Genomic DNA, 18,471 nt, shown 5'->3' on the forward strand with positions numbered 1-18,471 from the left:
CCCAGATAGGGAGCCAAGGCTGGGTCACCACTACTTGGAAAAGACCCGGGCCGGGAGAATACTGGCGAATAAAAAAAAAAAAACAACATCCAGTATCTAACTTAGACAGAGTTGCAGGAGAAGCAACAGAATAGATTTAGTCACCATAATCTAGCTTGGACAAGACTAGGGTGGAATGCAAACGGAGGAGTGTGTGACAATCTGCTCCCCATGAACGATGTACAAGAACCTTAATGAGATTTAGCCGACCATGGCAAGCTGTCTTTAACGAAGAAATGTGAGGTTTTCATATCAGCCGGTGGTCAAAGAGCAGGCCCAGAAACCTGATCATATTACATGTTGGAATACATGAACCATGCAAGTACAGTGGACCCCCAGTTCACGATATTATTTCATTCCAGAAGTAAGTTCAGGTGCCATTACTGAACAAATTTGTTCCCATAAGGAATATTGTGAATTAGATTAGTCCATTTCAGACCCCCAAACATACACATACAAACGCACTTACATAAATACACTTACATAATTGGTCGCATTGGGAGCTGATCGTAAAGCGGGAGTCCACTGTACAAGGGAGTATCCGTATAAGCGGGCGTCTAGTGAAGGTAATGAATCTGGTTTTCATACTGGAAAATTTGAAGCCATGAGAAGTGGTCCAATGGGAGACTTGGTCTATCCCAACCTGAAGGGAGGCTGCTACTAGTCGACAGTCAGCGTCTGAGTAATCTATAGAGAAGTCATCAGCATAAAGTGATGACCAAATATGTGAAGGAAGAATGGAAGGTAGGTCATTTATAGCCAAGAGAAAAATAGTACTACTAAAGAAAGAACCTTGTGGGACTTCTTCAGCTTGTACAAAGTCCAAGGAAAGCGAGGCGCCAATATGGACCCAAAAATGTCTATCGCACAAGAAATCAGCGATGAGGTTTGGTAGATTACCGCGAAGGCCTAAGGAGTGGGCTTGGGTTAGACTGTTATAAGAATATAAGAAAGGAGAAACACTGCAACAGGCCTACTGGACTATGCGAGGCAGCTCCAATTCTCCCACCGGCTTAAGCCAATGCCTTGACCTAGTGATGTCAGATACGTCACTTAAGGGAGGAGCAGTGCATCCGACCTAGTAGCACAAGTTAGTCAGGTCCAACTCACACCCACCCACACCCATTCATGTATTTATCCAACCTATTTTTAAATCTACACAACATTTTAGCGTCTATGATGGTACTTGTGAGTTTGTTCCACTCGTCCACAACTCTATTACCAAACCAGTGCTTTCCTATATCCTTTCCTTCCTGAATCTGAATTTTTCCAACTTAAAGCCACTGCTGCGAGTCCTGTCTATGTTAGATATTTTTAGCACGCTATTTACATCCCCTTTATTAATTCCTGTTTTCCGTTTATACACCTCAATCACATCCTCCCTAATTCTATGCCTTTCAAGAGTGTGCAGGTTCAGGGCCCTTAGTCTATCCTCATAGGGAAGATTTCTGATACATGGAATCAACTTTGTCATCCTCCTTTGTACGTTTTCCAGTGCATTTATATCCATTCTGTAATACCGTGACCAAAACTGTGCAGCATAATCTAAATGAGGCCAAACCAAAGATATATAGAGTTGAAGAACAATCTGAGAATTCCTATGATTTATACTTCTTGCTATGAAGCCAAGGATTCTGTTAGCTTTACTGAAAACACTAATACACTGTTGTCTTAGTTTCAGGTTACTGCTAACCAGAACTCCTAAATCCTTTTTGCAATCCATAATATTAAGATCTACATTATTTAGTTTATATGTGGCATGGTTATTTTCCTGTCCAACATTTAGAGCTTTGTACTTGTCTATATTAAACTGCATCTGCCACTTCTCCGACCACTGCATCAGTCTACTCAAATCATCCTGGAGTACTCTAATGTCCTCATTAGAATGAACTGGATGGCCTATTTTGCTTATGTTGCTATTTATTCCTTCATCCATGTCATCTTTGTAGACTGTGAACAAGGGACCCAACACTGACCCCTGTGGAACACCACTTGTGATGTGCCCCCATTCTGATTTCTCCTCATTTATGCAAACTCTCTGCTGCCTATTCGTCAACCATGCCTCAACCCAGGAAAAAGTTTCTCCTCCTATTCTGTGTGCCTTAAGTTTCCTCAATAGCCTCTGATGTGGAACTCTATCGAAAGCCTTACTGAAGTCCATATACACAATATCATATTCAATACCATGATCTACCTCCTCAAATACCTCCAAGTAGTGTCATATGTCTTCTCTAGATCGAAAAAGACCACTAGGACAGAGTGGTTGTTAGCAAGAGCATTTCGAATATATGTACCGAAGTGGAGCAAGGGGTCTAAAGTAGAGCAGCCTTTGCAAAAGCCATATTTGCGAGTGGAAAGGCTACTGTGTGTCTCTAAGTACCACATTCAGATGTCTATTCACCAATCATTAAATCACCTTGCAGACCACACTAGTCAGGGCAATGGGACAATAGTGAGAGGTGTCAAGCCCTGAGGCGCCAGGTTTACAAAACGGTGGTACAGTAGCTGATTTTCATCGTTGTGGGAGAACCCCTCGCTCCCAAATTAGATTGAAAAGACGTAAAAGAACAGGAAGGGCCACAGAATGGAGATGGTGTAGCATACTGATGTGGATATCGTGAGGTCCTGGTGCTAACGACCGGCACAAGGAAAGCGTGGACTCTAATTCTAGAAGAGTAAAAGGTACATTATATGGCTCTAATCCATCAGAGGACAAATCTAAGGGCAATCGCTCCTTGGTAGGTTTAGACGCAAGAAATGAGGGACAGAGGTGAAGCCCACGGGAGATACGACAAGATAGTTCCCAATTTCTGTGGCAACTTCTAAAGGGTCTGCAACATCAACTCCAGCAACCGGCAAAACAAGAGCTGGGTCTGGAGCGTACTTACCACAAAATTTCCGCACCTTTTTCCAAATTGCGCACATGGGAAAACAAGGTAATGGTAGACATCTAGTCTTGCCAACAAGTGCACTTAGCTTCACATATGACGTGGCGAGCAACTGCCCTTGCCTGCTTAATATCCAACATACGCTCCACAATACGGTTATATCGATAACGGCCCCATGCAGCACATTTTAAACGCACTGCACGGGCGCATGTAGGAGACCACCAAGGTATGTATGTCTGAGAATGCCTATCTGAGGTTTGGGGGACTAAGGTCAAAAATTGGTGCGCCAATTCATCAACAGATGATGTAAGGGGGTCCTCGCAACAGGTGGTAAGACGGGAGTACAATTCCCACTCTGCTCGAGCAAATTGCCAATGAGGGTTATGAAACGGACAGGTATGTGTAGCAGAAGTAAGAAGGATAGGAAAGTGATCACTATCATGTAAATCTGGAAGAACAGACCACATGAAGTCAAGTGCAATGGGCAAGGAACAAATAGAAAGATCAATGCAGGAGAGAGACTGAGTGCACAAGTCAAAATGGGAAGGAGCAACTGTATTTAAAACATGAAGAGGGTGAGAAGCGAGAAGTCTCCAACTGATCACCACGAGAGTCGCAGCGGGACCCTCTCCATAGGTGGTGGTGAACGCTGAAGTCACTCAACAGCAAGATGGGCGGCAGTAGAGAAGAAATTAAAAACGCGATATCAGAGATACAGAATGCACGAGAGGAAGAAAGAGAGAGCGAGCAAACTGTAAACCATCTCTTTTTTTTAACTTTGTTTACCATTACTTAATTTAGTCCCTTATTTTTTTTCTCTTTTATTTTAGCTTTATATAACAACCTTAGTTCATATATTCACAATTGTTAAAATAATCAAGGTACTATTCTCAGGTGCTAAAGTGTAATAAGCTCATTATTTTGCCATTATATTCATTTATTTGATTGCCACGTTTTTGTTCACCACAAATTATTTTAGTCCCTTTTATATTGCCTCATTTATTTTAGCTTTAAAGAGCTACCTTAGCTCATTTTTTTTACATTTGTTAAAATAATTCAGGTGCTATTTTATAGCTTTAGAATATTTACTTTGTCTTATACTTAATTCTAACTATAGATTCACTATAAATCTTATGATAACAAGCATTGATCCTGATACCAACCTCTTATTTAATGACTTAAATGAATCAAACAGTAACTGTAATTACTACACAGCAGAACAATCAAAGGCACTTCTCAGTGCCAACAACAACATAACTATCTTTAACTACAATATCAGATCTTTAAGTAAACATTACAATGACCTCATAGTATTACTAAATTTCCTGCATGCCAGTATATCCATCATTGCTCTCAGCGAAACCTGGCTAAAGCCTGATACTACAGATGTCTATGCCATTCTTGGTTACACAGCCATACACAACTGTAGGCCAGACCAACAAGGGGGTGGCACAGCTGTATACTACTCAGACCAACTAGAATGCATCACTAATACTTGCACAAGGGATGAACATGGGGAATATATAATAGCTAAATTCAAATCCAAATACCTACAAAAACCTCTCACAGTGATAAACATCTACAGAGTTCCACAGTCAAACATTAGCCGTTTTAGTGAAAACCTAGGAAGTATGATAACTGATGCACGCATAAACAAAGATCACTTACTACTCTCAGGTGACTTCAGTATAAATCTCCTGCAAGACCAGGACCCACACATTACTGAATTCACAAACACAATGAATAACTGCATGTTGCTACCAACAGTAACAAAACCTACAAGAGTTACAGAGACTAGTGTTTCCCTACTTGACCACATCTGGACCAACACCATATCCCCCTTAAGATCAGGCATAATCACAGATAATACCACAGACCGCTACCCTACCTTCCTCATAACAAACCTAGGCAAATTACCCCTAGACACTACTAAAGTCACTTTCAGACTTCACAATGAGGCAGCTATCAATAACTTCACAGCAGCAGTGACAAACATTGACTGGCACACTGAGCTAGAAATCTATACAGATATTGACGAATGTATTAACAATTTTCTAAAAAAGACCCAATACCTCTATAACAAGCACTGCCCTAAAAAACTAAACAGATGACTGCAAAGAGACTGAACAGTCCCTGGCTAAAACCCAGTATCCTCAAATCCATAAATACAAAGCACCTATACGAAAAACAGTACAGAATGGGCCACATAACCAGAGACCAAACAAAACGTTACTCGTCAATCCTAACCAGCCTAATAAGAAGGGCTAAAAAATTTTATTATGAGAACAGATTATCCAACTTACGAGGTGACATAAAAAAGACCTGGAAAACCCTATCAGAAATACTAGGAACAAAAAAAGACAACACGAAATAGCGAAATTGAATTAACAAAACCAGATGAACCCCAATTCCCACCAACTGAAACAGCAGACTCAATGATTTCTTCTCCACTATAGGAAAAAACCTTGCCAATAAAATCCAAAGCTCAGATACCCCACCCAATGACTACCTCACTGGCAACTACCCAAACACACTGTTCCTAGCTCCAACTAACCCATACGAAGTCTCCCTTATTATCAACAAACTAAAAAACAAGACAGGAGATTTAAATACCTTACCACCCATTATATACAAAAAAGCGTCACAGGTGTTATCACCAATCATTGCAACACTCTTTAACAAATCCATTGAATCCTCTACCTTTCCTACAGTTCTCAAAATAGCAAGGGTCACCCCGATCCATAAAGGAGGAGACCACACAGACTTGGATAACTATAGGCCAATATCCAACTTACACCCTCTCTCTAAAATCTTTGAAAAATTAATCCATAAGCATATCTATTCCTATCTCATCTCCCACAACATACTCAACCCCTGTCAATTTGGGTTCAGGCCTAATAAAAATACTAATGATGCTATTATCCACATGCTAGAACATATTTATACAGCAATAGAGAAAAAAGAAGTCCCACTGGGGATCTTCATTGACTTACGTAAAGCTTTCGATACAGTTGACCACGACTTGCTCCACATAAAATTGTCGCACTATGGTATAAGAGGGCACTCCCTCAACTACCTAAAGTCATACCTCAGCAACAGAAGCCAATATGTGTACACAAATGGGGCAAATTCACAAATGTGTAAATTCAAGAATTATGTGGATTAAAGTAAAGGTTGGATGCGAGAAGTGGGTCATAATAAGCGTGTATGCACCTGGAGAAGAGAGGAATGCAGAGGAGAGAGAGAGATTTTGGGAGATGTTAAGTGAATGTATAGGAGCCTTTGAACCAAGTGAGAGAGTAATTGTGGTAGGGGACCTGAATGCTAAAGTAGGAGAAACTTTTAGAGAGGGTGTGGTAGGTAAGTTTGGGGTGCCAGGTGCAAATGATAATGGGAACCCTTTGATTGAACTTTGTATAGAAAGGGGTTTAGTTATAGGTAATACATATTTTAAGAAAAAGAGGATAAATAAGTATACAAGATATGATGTAGGGCGAAATGACAGTAGTTTGTTGGATTATGTATTGGTAGATAAAAGACTGTTGAGTAGATTTCAGGATGTACATGTTTATAGAGGGGCCACAGATATATCAGATCACTTTCTAGTTGTAGCTACACTGAGAGTAAAAGGTAGATGGGATACAAGGAGAATAGAAGCATCAGGGAAGAGAGAGGTGAAGGTTTATAAACTAAAAGAGGAGGCAGTTAGGGTAAGATATAAACAGCTATTGGAGGATAGATGGGCTAATGAAAGCATAGGCAATGGGGTCGAAGAGGTATGGGGTAGGTTTAAAAATGTAGTGTTAGAGTGTTCAGCAGAAGTTTGTGGTTAAAGGAAAGTGGGTGTGGAAGGGAAGAGGAGCGATTGGTGGAATGATGATGTGAAGAGAGTAGTAAGGGAGAAAAAGTTAGCATATGAGAAGTTTTTACAAAGAAGAAGTGATGCAAGGAGGGAAGAGTATATGGAGAAAAAGAGAGAGGTTAAGAGAGTGGTGAAGCAATGTAAAAAGAGAGCAAATGAGAGAGTGGGTGAGATGTTATCAACAAATTTTGTTGAAAATAAGAAAAAGTTTTGGAGTGAGATTAACATTTAAGAAAGCCTAGAGAACAAATGGATTTGTCAGTTAAAAATAGGAGAGGAGAGTTATTAAATGGAGAGTTGGAGGTATTGGGAAGATGGAGGGAATATTTTGAGGAATTGTTAAATGTTGATGAAGATAGGGAAGCTGTGATTTCGTGTATAGGGCAAAGAGGAACAACATCTTGTAGGAGTGAGGAAGAGCCAGTTGTGAGTGTGGGGGAAGTTCGTGAGGCAGTAGGTAAAATGAAAGGGGGTAAGGCAGCCGGGATTGATGGGATAAAGATAGAAATGTTAAAAGCAGGTGGGGATAGTTTTGGAGTGGTTGGTGCAATTATTTAATAAATGTATGGAAGAGGGTAAGGTACCTAGGGATTGGCAGAGAGCATGCATAGTTCCTTTGTATAAAGGCAAAGGGAATAAAAGAGAGTGCAAAAATTATAGGGGGATAAGTCTGTTGAGTATACCTGGCAAAGTGTATGGTAGAGTTATTATTGAAAGAATTAAGAGTAAGACGGAGAATAGGATAGCAGATGAACAAGGAGGCTTTAGGAAAGGTAGGGGGTGTGTGGACCAGGTGTTTACAGTGAAACATATAAGTGAACAGTATTTAGATAAGGCTAAAGAGGTCTTTGTGGCATTTATGGATTTGGAAAAGGCGTATGACAGGGTGGATAGGGGGGCAATGTGGCAGATGTTGCAGGTGTATGGTGTAGGAGGTAGGTTACTGAAAGCAGTGAAGAGTTTTTACGAGGATAGTGAGGCTCAAGTTAGAGTATGTAGGAAAGAGGGAAATTTTTTCCCAGTAAAAGTAGGCCTTAGACAAGGACGTGTGATGTCACCGTGGTTGTTTAATATATTTATAGATGGGGTTGTAAGAGAAGTAAATGCGAGGGTCTTGGTAAGAGGTGTGGAGTTAAAAGATAAAGAATCACACATAAAGTGGGAGTTGTCACAGTTGCTCTTTGCTGATGACACTGTGCTCTTGGGAGATTCTGAAGAGAAGTTGCAGAGATTGGTGGATGAATTTGGTAGGGTGTGCAAAAGAAGAAAATTCAAAGTGAATACAGGAAAGAGTAAGGTTATGAGGATAACAAAAAGATTAGGTGATGAAAGATTGGATATCAGATGGGAGGGAGAGAGTATGGAGGAGGTGAATGTATTCAGATATCTGGGAGTGGACATGTCAGCGGATGGGTCTATGAAAGATGAGGTGAATCATAGAATTGATGAGGGGAAAAGGGTGAGTGGTGCACTTAGGAGTCTGTGGAGACAAAGAACTTTGTCCTTGGAGGCAAAGAGGGGAATGTATGAGAGTATAGTTTTACCAACGCTCTTATATGGGTGTGAAGCATGGGTGATGAATGTTGCAGCGAGGAGAAGGCTGGAGGCAGTGGAGATGTCATGTCTGAGAGCAATGTGTGGTGTGAATATAATGCAGAGAATTCGTAGTTTGGAAGTTAGGAGGAGGTGCAGGATTACCAAAACTGTTGTCCAGAGGGCTGAGGAAGGGTTGTTGAGTTGGTTTGGACATGTGGAGAGAATGGAGCGAAACAGAATAACTTCAAGAGTGTATCAGTCTGTAGTGGAAGGAAGGCGGGGTAGGGGTCGGTCTAGGAAAGGTTGGAGGGAGGGGGTAAAGGAGGTTTTGTGTGCGAGGGGCTTGGACTTCCAGCAGGCATGCGTGAGCGTGTTTGATAGGAGTGAATGGAGAAAAATGGTTTTTAATACTTGACGTGCTGTTGGAGTGTGAGCAAAGTAACATTTATGAAGGGGTTCAGGGAAACCGGCAGGCCGGACTTGAGTCCTGGAGATGGGAAGTACAGTGCCTGCACTCTGAAGGAGGGGTGTTAATGTTGCAGTTTAAAAACTGTAGTGTAAAGCACCCTTCTGGCAAGACGGTGATGGAGTGAATGATGGTGAAAGTTTTTCTTTTTCGGGCCACCCTGCCTTGGTGGGAATCGGCCAGTGTGATAATAAAATAAAAAAAAATAAATGGGGCAAACTCTTCCACACAGCCAATTACAGTTGGTGTCCCACAGAGAAGTGTCCTAGGCCCTCTTCTCTTTCTCATATACATAAATGACCTACCAAATGCATCGCAACTACTCAAACCCACACTATTTGCAGATGACACTACATACGTCTACTCCCACCCGAGCCCAGTCATGCTAGCCAATACTGTAAATACCGAATTACAGAAAATATCAACCTGGATGAGGACCAACAAACTTATTCTAAACAATGATAAAACCTACTACATTCAGTTTGGTAACAGAGCTGCAGATGTCTCTCTTAACATAATGATAAATGGATCACCTATCACAAAACTCACAGAGGGAAAATTCCTAGGAATCCACCTTGACAATAGACTCAAATTTCAAACACATATACAATAAATTTCCAAAAAAATTTCCAAGACCGTAGGCATACTATCGAAGATACGGTACTATGTTCCACAGTCAGCCCTCCTGGCCCTATATCACTCACTTATTTACCCCTATCTCACCTATGGAATTTGTGCATGGGGCTCAACAACAATAAACCATCTCAGACCACTAATCACCCAACAAAAGGCTGCAGCCAGAATGATAACAAATTCCCACTCCAGACAGCACACACTGCCAATACTCAAAACTCTAAACCTACTCACAATACAAAACATCCATACTTATTACTGCACCTACTACATACATAAAACACTTAACTCTGACATAAACCCTCCCCTCAAACATCTCCTTACCAACCTCAACAGAACACATGACCATAACACAAGACACAGATCACTCTTTGATGTTCCTCGTGTCCATCTCACGCTATGCAAAAACTCAGTGCACATAAAAGGCCCTAAAATCTGGAATTCATTACCTGTGAATATAAAAGAAACACTGTCTGTTTATAAATTCAAGTCTCTTCTCAAAAACCACTTACTCACCCACAACTAAATAAATACTGAATAATTGTATCTCATAAATTGTATCTCATTAATTGTATCTCATAAATGTCAACCTGTGACCCAATCAAACTTTGTTACTATTTAACTTCATTACCTAACAGAATACTCCATTCTACTGATTCCACAGCAACACAGTAAATGACCATATAACCTGTCTTTGTAATACTCGTTTGTACTAAATTGTTATCTGTTTTACAATAATTTTTGTACCACTGAATATATCATTGCTTAGTTAATCTTTGGTTAATTTTAAGCCTGCCCGTAATGCTGTGCATTCAAGTGGCTTTGGCATGCTGCAATTTATTGTATTCTTTTGTACTTCACTGTATCATGTTCAAATTAATAAATAAATAAATAAATAAATAAATAAATAAATAAATAAATAAATAAATCTGTGTAAATAAATTCGAGCTGCATTATAATGCAGTGGGGAATAAATAAAAACTTGTTTATGATATATCAACACGCACAAGAAGTGTGCTTTCATTAAATGATTCATCCTGTAAAGGATCTGAAGAATGTAACATCACATAGCCCAAAATAGGGCGAATGACAGCAGAATGAATTTTGGGCTCTTGCAACCCAACACATACTGGGGACAACTGGGAGAGCAACACTCGGAGTTCTCCCTGATTGCCCCTAAGGCCACGAATATTCCAATGTAAAAAAGACATTATGTACAGAAATAAAATTGGCAACAATAAAAAACGATAAAACCTATGGGCTATTAGGATCAGTAAAGTCAACGTGTGGGGGTAACGGTAAGCGTGTAAGCAAGGAAGAATGTGAATGTTGCGGAGGAATAGACTGTTGTGAGGGTTGTGAAATAGAAGGGCTAGAGGGAGTCCCAGTGTCCATCGGAAGTGTCATCTCCACAATATAGCTGGAAATAGCGTCTAACGTCTCATTTGTTATGGAAGCCAATGATGCCATGATGTCAAGAGACAGGAGAGGCATTGCAAGGAAAGGTCAGAGGAACTACAGAGGCAACCAAAGAGGTCTGAGGGGTGCAAGGAGTATGAACCTGGAGAGATGTATCAGCTGGGGTAGAAGAGGCCTGCAGTGTAACAGGAGAGGAAGGAAGTTGGAGGGGTAACTATAGAGGAAGACGGGGGGGGGGGACAGGAGAAGAGGGGACTACACGAGGGGAGGGTGAACCTCTACCTTCATGTGAGAGCTGGAAAGAGGGTGAGAATGAGGCTTCAAGGCAGGAAATATATTTTGTGCACATGTTGGATGTGAAGAAAGTGTAGATCTGCGAGGTTTCATAGAATGACAAGCAAGCGAGCGAGATGAAGTAGTAGAAGTAGGAAGTGGTGCCAAGGTAAGAGTGTCAGAGGATAAAACTGCAAAAGAATTAGAAACTGGGGCGACCCCGGAAGACACAGATGCAGAAGGACTGAGAGGCGGGAGGACCATCGAGGTTGAAGGTCTTCGGGCTACCCTAGCATATGGGACAAGAGGGAGTTTACCTTGAAGGCGGAGCTGAGAGACAGCCATAGCGTAAGTGAGGCCCTCATGTTCCTTAAGATAATGGATCTCTCGTTCAATACAATAAACTTGGCAATGGTGTAAAAAGGAAGGAGGAGGTTCCCTGCAATTAAGACAGGAGAGGGGAAGACTATACGACATATTGGAATGATCTGCTGCTCCACAGACCAGGCATTCCGCTGCAGATCTGTAAGGTTTAGCAGGGTGTCCAAACCGCCAGCAATTATGGCACTGTTGGGGCGTGGGAAAAACTTGACGGACATCTAGGCAATGGCCTACAATAGACAGACAGACGATGGAAGCTCACGGCAGTCGAAGGTTAAACAAGCGATATTACTAGGAAAGCGTCTCTGTCCAAGAGCAGGTAGGATGTACCTATCTACCTTGAGGATAGGGAGGGTCTGAAGGGCTAAATGTTCTAAAATATCCTCGTCGCAAGACAAAAAAAAATCACTGTACAATGGTGCACTGCAAGACCACAGTGCCACTGCAAGAATTAATAGTGTGCTTCTGAACAGTGACAAGTATGTTATCTAAGGGGAGGGTTGGGAGAGGGGAGGGAAGGAAAAAAAAGGGAGGGTATGGGGAGGAAGGGATAGAGAAGGGAGGATTCGGGAGTAATTAGGTTTGGTCGGAGGAAGAAGACCAAGAGGTCCAACTCCTCAGGCCAATAGCCTCTTTACTGCTACAAGGAGCCCCCCTTAAAGAGGGAAATCTGATGGAAAACTACTGGAATTATGCAGGCAAATTTGGAGATCAGGGAGCACTTTATGCAACTGCAATTTCTCTCAATTTGAGATCAATATATAGCTAATTCCATTGCTCAAACTATCCTAATTCCTGACTATTCTGCCAGTATGTCTTCCACTGTATAGACTGAGCACAAGAAACTGCCATTCAACTTTTAGTACTGCTCTGTAAAGTGCCCAGAAATTGGTAATTTGGTTAATTTTTCACAAAATTCAACAGATTATAATTAAAAAACATAATTCAAAATAAACACTATGGGCATTCTGGCCACCAAAACAACCTTTCCTCTGTTCAGTAATCATGTCCCCTGTTGGAGAAAACATGTTCAAGCAGGATCTTGCTCCATGCCACACTTCCAGAAAAATGCCGACATTCTTCTAATTTGGCCTGGAAACTCTCCTGACCTCAACCCAATTGAGAATCTATGGGCAGTGACCAAATGTAGGATTGCAAAACAGAACTGTTCAATTCTGGAGAAGTTAATTGCTGCCATTATTAAAACCTGGGACCATGATGAAGAACTTGCCAAAATGTGTTCAATATTGGTCTTTTCTATGCCAAAGTGTGTAGCAGTGATAATAAAAGTAAATGGTCATATCTCTTTTGAAAGCAATTATGTCATATTAGTGCCATGTATTTTTCAAATAAACATTAATTTTCCAAAATAAATGCTTATTTCATCACTGTCCCAATTAATATGAACATTACTGTAGGCTTAAGCTTGCCCGAAATGCTCTGCATAAAAATGGTCTTTCTGCATGCAGACCTAAATGTCACCCGTCTCTGTATAAACATTGTATCATGCTGAAATAAAAAATTTTATTAATATTTTTTATTAACACACTGGCAGATTCCCACCAAGGCAGGGTGGCCCGAAAAAGAAAAACTTTCACCATCATTCACTCCATCACTGTCTTGCCAGAAGGGTGCTTTACACTACAGTTTTTAAACTGCAACATTAACACCCCTCCTTCAGAGTGCAAGCACTGTACTTCCCATCTCCAGGACTCAAGTCCGGCCTGCCGGCTTCCCTGAACCCCTTCATAAATGTTACTTTGCTCACACTCCAACAGCATGTCAAGTATTAAAAACCATTTGTCTCCATTCACTCCTATGAAACACGCTCACGCATGCCCGCTGGAAGTCCAAGCCCCTCGCACACAAAACCTCCTTTACCCCCTCCCTCCAACCTTTCCTAGGCTGACCCCTACCCCGCCTTCCTTCCACTACAGACTGATACACTCTTGAAGTCATTCTGTTTTGCTCCATTCTCTCTACATGTCCAAACCACCTCAACAACCCTTCCTCAGCCCTCTGGACAACAGTTTTGGCAATCCCGCACCTCCTCCGAACTTCCAAACTATGAATTCTCTGCATTATATTCACACCACACATTGCCCTCAGACATGACATCTCCACTGCCTCCAGCCTTCTCCTCGCTGCAACATTCATCACCCATGCTTCACACCCATACAGGAGCATTGGTAAAACTATACTCTCATACATTCCCCTCTTTGCTTCCAAGGACAGAGTTCTTTGTCTCCACAGACTCCTAAGTGCACCGCTCACCCTTTTCCCCTCATCAATTCTATGATTCACCTCATCTTTCATAGACCCATCCGCTGACATGTCCACTCCCAAATATCTGAATACATTCACCTCCTCCATACTCTCTCCCTCCAATCTGATACCCAATCTTTCATCACCTAATCTTTTTGTTATCCTCATAACCTTACTCTTTCCTGTATTCACTTTCAATTTTCTTCTTTTACACACACTATCAAATTCATCCACCAACCTCTGCAACTTCTCTTTAGAATCACCCAAGAGCACAGTGTCATCAGCAAAGAGCAACTGTGACAACTCCCACTTTATGTGTGATTCTTTATCTTTTAACTCCACACCTCTTGCCAAGACCCTTGCATTTACTTCTCTTACAACCCCATCTATAAATATATTGAACAACCACGGTGACATCACACATCCTTGTCTAAGGCCTACTTTTACTGGAAGATAATCTCCCTCTTTCCTACACACTAACTTGAGCCTCACTATCCTCGTAAAAACTTCAGTGCTTTCAGTAACCTACCTCCTATACCATAAAAATATTATTATATTACTATAATAAAAATATTATATTATTATAATAAAATATTATTATTATTATTTTTTCATTTATTAAACCAATAGACATTTTAGAGGTGGCCATCAAATGCATCTGTGCAGTTGTTATTATTGACTTGTTTATGCTGTACACCTGGGCAGTACTTGTAGACCTGGGCAGTATTCGTACACCTGGGCAGTACTCGTACACCTAGGCAGAACTTGTACACCTGGGCAGTACTCGTACACCTGGGCAGAACTCGCATACCTGGGCGGTACTCGTACACCTGGGCAGAACTCATACACCTGGGCCATACTCATACACCTGGGCAGTACTCCTAGACCTGGACAGTACTTGTACACCTGGGCAGAACTCGTACACCTGGGCAGTACTCGTACACCTGGGCAGTACTCGTACACCTGGGCAGTACTCGTACACCTGGGCAGTACTCGTTACAGTCTCACAATGTTTTATAATGTCGCATTTTATTTTAAAGGTACATAACAGACTTTGTCTTCCATGATGCACAGCTTATTGCCAAACCTATGCAAAATGATAAAGCAAACACATGAAGGAGATACTGGAAAATAGAAGGGTTGGAGAACTTTTACAGCTGCATACTTTTCTTTGTACCTTTGCCACTGAAAGAGCAAGTTACTGTCTGGAAGTAACTAACTAGTTGTAAAGTGCGAATGTTAAGAGTCACAAAGTCAAGGTCCATTTATGCACCCTTTATTTTTGTTGCAACCTTGTCTACAAGAAATGCATAAATTACAGTATGTAATTTACCTACCTTTCATCATTTTGTCTTTTATTATTCTTGTATCTAGAATTTTAGCTTGTTCACTGAAACAACTAGTTGCCTCTTAAAAACCTTTGAATACCAGCATAATATGGCTGTTGTAAAAATATAATTATTTAAATCATACCAACACTGTCACACCTCTGCTATAATGTTTTTATAAGAACTGAATTGAAATATATAGCAAGATAAATACATACCTTTTCCTGTGTGATGATGACATAGGAGAGAAGTTCTCTTTTATTACTGGGCTGTGTCTTCTATTTTGCCTCAAGTGTTCCTTGCTGAACCATTCACTGATGGAGTATCTAGAGTGCCCAACCGGACTGCATCTTCTTTTTGATTCATCTCTATCTGAAGAATATTTTTTATTGGAAAAATGACTATAGTCTCTTTCTCTACTGTGATGTCTAACTTGACTGTCATACCCCCTTGAACTCAGTTTCCTTTCCGGACCATGTTCCTTTCCGGAACTGTACTCTGTCTTTGAAGAAATGCCTCTGTTGTCATGTTTATCCATCCATTTACTACACTTGGATGAACTAGGATACGTTGAAGGGCTCAAATTATGAGTGCCATATTTGGAAATGGATACAGTAGTCTCTGTGTACTGGTAGTTTCCCATCACTTCATATCTCATAACTGAGGTTGTTCCCTTAAGATTTTCATTATTATGTTGATGATCCAGACAATATTCTCTCTCTGAACTGAAGTCCTTTTCTGGATAAGGGTTCCATTGTGGATAAGGTTCCATTTTTGGGTAAGGGTGAAACTGTGGGAAGGTCTCAGTTTGGGGGTAAGGCAACATTTGTGGAAAAGGCCCCTCGTGTGAGTAAGATGACCATTCTGGAAAAGGCTCCTCTTGTGGGCAAGGTTCCCATGATGAAACATACTCCCTTTTTGGACTAGTGTGTCTTTGTGAACCATACTTTCTTTTTGAACTAGTCCTTTTGCAGCCACGTTTCACAGATTTAAGTTTGGATTTTTTCCCCAACTTGCTAGATGTTGGAAAGCATTCTCTCTCAGGAGTGTACTCACTAGTCTCACTGGATGCTAATGACATCAAGGCTGATGCAGATTTATTCCTCATTTTCCTTTTGTATTCTTCCAAAGCATAAGAAAAGCCTTTTCTTACTGGACCTAATTTTTTACGTTGTCTCGTCCTTCTTTTTGATTCATAATGTATCTTAATCAAACTTTTAGCCCTGATCTTTTTGCCAATGTTACATCCTCCATCATTTTTATTTCTTACTATGTTCACTCTCACTGATGGTGTCAATCTCAAAATTGATGAGGAGATTTTCAAAATAGTGAGGTTCTTTTTTCCACTAACACTTTTGCTTTCCATCATATTTTTATTATAATGAGGTGGAAGACACAGAGCAAAGTTCTTCTTATCTAAAAGAGTAGCTATATTATTCCTAGGCACATAATTCAATTTTTCATATTTACCACACTTCCTCTTATCCAAAGGAATTAAATCTTGGCAACAAATATAGAGAGAAGTCTTAGCAAAGTTGACACATGATTCAGCTATCTTTTTTGCCACATGTGGAACTGGGTGAAAACCATCACACAGAGGTACATCATCCTCTAACTGGTCAGAATCATTAAACATCAAGCTATCTAAATCCCACAAAGGCAAATGTTTTTCTCGAGCAATTTTGAATGCAATCTCATTTATTCTTATTATGAAGGCGCCAATCTTGTTTAGTTTTTCTTCAAGTTCCTCAGATGATTTTTGACTTTGTATAACATGCCCAGTTTTCTCAGCATGCATCTTAATCAGGTGATTTTTGAAGCTCAGAAAATCAAATGGATAAATGGTTGTTATTATAACATCACAATCAATAGTCACTCTACGCACAAGTCGGTCAACTCTCTTTAAGGAGTTTGCAAAAGCAATCCATGCTTCATCAGTGCTGTCCAAATTCTGTATACATAAAGAGGGTAATTCTAATTTAATCTCATGAGAATCACAGCCATCCTCTGCAACAAAGTTTAATAAATCATACATCCCTAAACTAATTACTATTAGTGAATTTTTCTTGCCAGTAATTTCTTTGACAATAGGGTTTTCTTGAGTGAAAGTATGGAAAGACAACTTGGACTGTGTCAGTACAGTTAACATTGTGTCATCAGTGTCAGTGGGCCAAGCTTTCTCCAATGCTTGTATTCTGGAGTCACCAATAAGTACAACTCCATGGTACCTCTTCATATAGTACTGTTTAATGGTACATTTGAGCATGGGGATTACATTAGTTTGTGCAATATTTTTTGAAGGATTTAAACCATCTAACAGATATGCATCTACACGTGAATTGTTCCCTGAAGTAAAAGGTAAGAGATTCCATGGAATAATTTTTCCATCTCTTCTTACGCTTAATTCTGTGACTTTGGAGTTTAACTGATGTAACATATGATCAACTTGACTTGTAAAATCATTTGACAGTTTAGGAGTAACTACATCATGAGTAGAATCTGTATGCTGTTTGCAATGAAATAAATTAAACTTTGAAATGTTTACTGGAAGAATAGTTGTAAAATAGACTTCAGAACTGTTACCCAATAAATTTTGCAAACCGCTCCTCACCACCATCATCTTATTAACAAGGTCAGGATCTGAATTTGGTTTTGTCGAACAAATTTGTTTCATTGGTATACGGCAGTTGTTATCTTGGCAGGACGGATTGTCAATTATTTCAATGATGTCATATATTCCAACACTACAAATGAGTAAGATTCCTTCCGAGAAATACTTTTTATCAACATAGAGCTCAACAGACTCCTTCAGCTTATCAAGGGTCAAGTCTGGGACACACTTGATGTCAATGCTGAAACGTGTAGTTCTATCCATCCCAACTTCTGCCAGGGACTTGATACGAGAATCTCCTATTATTATCACCTTCTTATTCCTGGCTAAGCATGGGCTGCCAATTACCTGTAAATAAATAAAGTTTTTATTATGTGGGAACTAGGGGCAAGTTAAAAACAAATTATTTTTTGATACCAATACTCAAGCTTAGGTCGATATCGATACCAGTATTTTTCCATTTTATATTTTTTAAATTATGCTTTATATGTTAAATACATAAGGGAGTGCTTACTGATTAATAGGTATTAAACAACAAAGGGAAGCTATACATAAAATAACTTATTTCTCTTGAAATGCCAATGTCATTATTCATTACTAATTAATCAGTATCCCTGTCAGTCTTAGAAATATAAAAAAAAAAAAAATCAAATTTCTGAATTGGTCTACATACATAATAATCTGATGAAGACAATCAGAAATCATATCTAACTGATATCCATATAAAAAATATGAGACTAAAACATTCGACACTCATAATGATGGTCAAT

The 18,471-nt window shown here is 40.1% G+C and overlaps 1 protein-coding gene across 2 annotated transcripts in view; it reads right to left on the minus strand.

The window, feature by feature from the left end:
- The window catches only part of LOC128684420 (uncharacterized), a 65,400-nt gene that overhangs the window by 18,347 nt on the left and 28,582 nt on the right, over positions 1-18,471 (minus strand). For both annotated transcript variants that reach the window (XM_070094139.1, XM_053770570.2), the window contains exon 3: positions 15,309-18,049. In XM_070094139.1, coding sequence (XP_069950240.1) covers positions 15,309-18,049 — 2,741 coding nt within the window. The remainder of the gene's footprint in view (positions 1-15,308; positions 18,050-18,471) is intronic.

Source organism: Cherax quadricarinatus, chromosome 4, assembly GCF_038502225.1.
Source record: "Cherax quadricarinatus isolate ZL_2023a chromosome 4, ASM3850222v1, whole genome shotgun sequence".
In the NCBI taxonomy this organism is placed as follows: Eukaryota; Metazoa; Arthropoda; class Malacostraca; order Decapoda; family Parastacidae; genus Cherax; species Cherax quadricarinatus.